Raw genomic sequence first — 4,811 nt, forward strand, 5'->3', positions numbered from 1 at the left:
TTTTTTTTTGTACCAGGGATCAAACACGGGACCTTGCACTTGGGAAGCAGGTGGCAGAACCACCGAGCTAAATCCCCAGCCCACGTCTGATTTTTTCAAGTCCTTTTTTAAAATTACTTTCTTCAGATGGTCTCAAAAACTGTAAGCCACAATGAAAGTCTCAAATGCACTTAAGGTGATGATAGTTACAAGCAGCCTTGTCATCAAGCCTGCATTCAAGAATCCTTTTGACCTCGAGTAAGTGAAAAACAGTTTGCTTAAGACGTCAAAGCAACAGTGGTTTACGAGACATTATGTTCCCAGGACACAAGAAACGCGCTGACCTCACTTCCTCCCTCTGGGCCTGTGTCCCCACGCATGCACTTACCCACTACCACCAACAGAGTCCATATTAAGTAGATGCCACTGTTGAAACACGCCGCGTACTGACGGAACAAGCACATGCAGATGGGCGGCAAAACGAAAAACAACACGTTGCTGATCTGAAGGGGAAGAAACATAAAATGAAGATGAAGATTAAGTGAAAGGGCAAAAAATAAAGCATCTCATCCAAGTGTGTCCTTCAAAAACTGGAAGGATTTGGCCAAGCATGGTGTCTACCTTCCTGCCTTTTGAGTTTAGTTTTTGTTTTTGTTTTCAGGCAAATATACAACGAGGCAACTTTGAAGCTTCTCTAATGACCATTTAGGGAGCTCCTTCCTGCCTGTCCCTCGGGTAGAGCCCTGCCGAGGCTTCTCTCTAGATTCAAAAAACTAGTAACTAGCAGTGCTCTACACAGATACATCATGAAGCATTCTCATCTACTTGCACCTACATTTTTCAAAGGTAAGGCCTATGCTATATAACGGTAAAGCAAAACAAAACAAAGACCAGACCAACATAAAAGCAGTTTGATGAAGGGGTGAAAGTGAAAAAGACAATGTTTTCGAGCTTCTGACTGTCAGTCTCCTGCCAGGAAGACCAGCCTTTTCTCCTCAGCCACCCTGGGTCAGCTTTCTCCCCTAATCTAAACCTATTTTAAAGTGAAGACCAAATTTCTCAGTTTCCCCCCAGCTTTAAAATGAGATCACTCTACTTTACACTTTGTGTAGAATTAAGCCTCCCTCATCAGTCTCCAGGAGGCATTCAGCTGTTTTTTCAATTGTTATAATATAACTTATTAAAGGCAATAGATCCAAAATATTGTTCGAACATGCAGTCACTGTTCAGATATCACCAGCCCGATATGGTGGCACATGCCTGAGATCCTAGCCACTGTGGGTGGGAGCAGGAGGACCGAGGCCAGGTCCAGCCTGGGCGCAGAGGAAGACCCCAGCGCAACCCATCAGGAATGGGACACACACCTTCCCTAGTTCACACCGAGGCTGCGTAAGGCAAGTCTGCATTTGGTCGGCCACACCTCTGTGCTCAGAAGCACCTGTGGCCAGAGACTACCGTATCAGAAAGCAGAACTCTAGAACCTCACTTCTTTTTTTTAATTATTTATTGTTTGATTACTGGGTTTAAAAAAAAAAGAAATCATAGCCAGCTTTTCCTTTGTGAATTTTTAAAATTGAGATAAAATTCACATACCATAAAATCAACCCTTTTAAAGTGTATAACTCAGTGGCACTTAATACATTCATGATGGGCAACCATCACTTCTAATTCCAAAACGTTTCCATCACCTCAAAAGAAACGCTCCAACTGTGGAGCGAGGTCCTCGTCTAGCTCTGTGCATGCAGCGTGCACCATGCAAAGACCACAGTGAGTCTGACAAGCCGTGCCAGTGAGGCCAGGCAGGAGAGGCCACAACAAGACTTCCAAGGAGAAGAAGCGTTCAGAGGTGAGAAGAGGCGGTAGCTAAAGTCTGGGAAGCGAAAGCCGGAGCTTTCAGAAAGGTCCCAGGCTGGCCACCGCAGAAGGTCACCTGAGGACGCCTGGAAAGATGCAAGGCTGCCCCACCGCAGCCACGGGCAAACGACTGCTCAAGCACTTCCAGGAGCAAAGCCCACACCTTGCAAATAGTGATTTTTAAAAAGGAAAGAAAGACTAAGTGGGAGAGAAACAAAACAAGCAAAGGCAGCAAGAATAAAAGAAGAGTCGGGAGAAAGAAAGAAGAGAGAGCAAAACCTTGTGCTGGGACAGGGCAGGAGCACAGCTGCCGCTGCCCTCGCTACTCTGCGTAAAGGGCCTCGGCTGGGTGGTCTGCCCCCTCGCCCTGTCTCCCTCTCTCTGCCCCTCTCAGCTACTGGACCATGGGTAAGGAAAGAATAAACTGCAGGACATCCCAAATGGCCTTCAGTCCTAAAAATAAGGCCAAACTGCATTTACCCAAAAGCAGGGTAAGCAAGAATCAGAGCACGGGTGTAAGCATAGGAACAGGTGTTTCCATCACTGCTTTTCTTTCCAATGGAACAACATAAAGAATCAGAGATCTCTAGGGTTAAAATGAAGGGCATTCAGACAGGCGTGGTGGCACATGTCTGTAATCCCAGCCCTCAGGAGGCTGAGACAGGAGGATCACAAGTTGAAACTCAGGCTGGACAACTCAGTGAGTTAGTGAGACTTGTCTCATAATAAAAAATTTTAGGGCCAGGGGTTTGGCTCAGTGGTTCTGCTGCCTGCCTGGCAAGCGCAAGGACCCCAGTTCAATCCCTGGTGCCAATAAATAAAAATTAAATTTAAAATTTGAAAAAAAGGCCAGGGACGTAGCTCAGCTCCAGGGCTGGCCAAGCTCAGAGACAATCAGCCACCTGGCACCACCAGTGACCTCCTCCCAGCACACCAAGCTGACTTTCAACTCCAAGGCACTCACCCACATCTGGAACCCAACTTGCCCCTCAGAAGGCACCTGAAAGTGGTGAGCTATCTCGTACTGTACACACATGGCCCATTCCATGGTTTAAACGTGGCTCTCTTGGGCTGGGGATTTAATTTAGCTCAGTGGCTTTTGCCTGCCTTGCAAGTGCAAGATCCCGAGTTTGTTCCCCAATACTGAAAAAAAAAAAAAAAACAACTTGGCTTTCTATTGTTAAATATAGTAGAAGAGGGAAGAAAAGGAGATGACGAGGTAAAGCAGAAGATGACGGAAAAGAAAAGAGGCAAAGAGGAAAAAGGAGAAAAATGAAACTGGTATGCCATGCCATAGGTAACTTCCTTTCTCTCTTCATATAGGAACACACTCTCCTTTGAAAGCAAGGACGGCTACAGAGCCAGTCTCTTTTTTGCCCTCTTCCCCAGAGATAGCTACTAGACTGCTAAGTCTCTTCTATGCATTTACATGAATGCACATACACATCTGTTCGCTACTGTAACATTGTCGCTCCCTTCCCCATTCAGGATATGCCTTGCAAACCTTCTCAGTGATGCAGCTCCTCGCTCGCTGCAAGTGCTGCAGAGAACAGCAGTCAGCCAGTTTCTAGGTCCTACCTCCAATGCCGGGGATACTCTACATTTTAACCTTTACCCCAGTACACCTCGACTGCCTGAGATCCTTCCAACTCCCCTTGCTTCGGTAAAGGACAACTCTCTCCTGCCATGCTGTCCTCGGGTGGCTCTACCAATTTATATCACCACTGGCAGCACAGTGCTGCACACGACTCCCCTCCTCTTTGCTGCAGTAGTGGGGATTGAACCCAGGGGTCCATGCCCTCTAGGCAAGCACTCTACCACTGAGTAGAGCCCCAGCCCCACCCTATACCCTTTTTTGTAGTCCCGTACCAGAAATCGAACTCAGGACCTTGTGCTCGCCAGGCAGGTGCAGCACCACTGAGCTACATCCCCAGGCCCCAACCCCCTTTTTAAGAGACAGTCTCACTTTTACCCAGGCTGGTTTCAAACTTATGATCTTCCTGTCTGAGCCTCTAAATAGCTGGAGTTTTAGGTATGTCCCACCATAGCCAGCCACATTAGTCACTTTTAAATGTATTTATATACTATTGACAAAGGCATGAAGTCGTCTATTATAGCTGCAGTAAAATGATGCTGCTCCAACCCTCTTTTAGGTGCACAATTAGAAGCACATTTAGACGCATGGGTGACACACGTCCTTGCTTTCCTGTGCAGCCCACCTAACCATGGCCCGCCGGCTCCACCGTCCTCCTAGAGACACCGGTCACGGGAGGAAAAGCCCAGAGTAAAGGGAGACTCTCCGTAAGGCAGAAAGAGGAAGAAACAACAGAAGAGCAGACGGGTTCCATTTCTACTGAGAAAGGAACGTCCTTCAAATGGTGGGGATCGCCGAAGCGCACAACAGTTCAGCAGAGGGGTGTTTCTACAGCTCCTTGTTGGATTCTCCTCTTGAGAATCAGTTTACTTAATACCCACAGATTTTTTTAATTAAAAGGAAACCACAATTTCAAAATGTGCGAATGTTTCCGTTCAAGGTTCCTCATTCTATGAGCTCCACGGAACGCTTGCTCCAAAGTAATCTCCAGAACACACTGGATCTCACCCTGGCGCCAGGCTGGAGACTTCCCACAGCAGGCTCGGCCGGTCCCAGACGGACGGCCTGACCCGGCAGACCCTGCAGGACCCTGTGTCTCAACGCTGTCTCCGGCCAGTTCTGCACCCCACTGTCCACTCCAGCTCTGGATGACCCGCTGGCTTTGCGCAGGGCGGGGGTTCCCAGGACGTGGCACTTTCAGGTAGAATCGGGAAAGTCTGAAGTAAAACCCTAGGGCAGCTCTGGTCACCCTACTGCACCCTTGCAAAAAACCCGGCCTGCCCACACAGCACACACCGAGCCACCCTCCTGGGCCACTCTGGGCTCCGTGACAGCCACCGGTGCGCTCGGGCGCAGCCCGAAGGGAGAAGACGCCGCTCGCCGC

The 4,811-nt window shown here is 48.5% G+C and overlaps 1 protein-coding gene across 1 annotated transcript in view; it reads right to left on the reverse strand.

Annotated features, from left to right (window-relative positions):
* Acer2 (alkaline ceramidase 2) overlaps positions 1–4,811 on the reverse strand; it is a 34,711-nt gene that overhangs the window by 23,024 nt on the left and 6,876 nt on the right. The window contains exons 2-3 of the mRNA XM_010630900.3: positions 4,436–4,621; positions 368–482 (exon numbers count right to left, since the gene is read on the reverse strand). Of these exons, the coding sequence (XP_010629202.2) occupies positions 368–482; positions 4,436–4,621 (301 nt within the window). The remainder of the gene's footprint in view (positions 1–367; positions 483–4,435; positions 4,622–4,811) is intronic.

Source organism: Fukomys damarensis, unplaced genomic scaffold, assembly GCF_012274545.1.
Source record: "Fukomys damarensis isolate Sample0158 unplaced genomic scaffold, DMR_v1.0_HiC HiC_scaffold_31, whole genome shotgun sequence".
In the NCBI taxonomy this organism is placed as follows: Eukaryota; Metazoa; Chordata; class Mammalia; order Rodentia; family Bathyergidae; genus Fukomys; species Fukomys damarensis.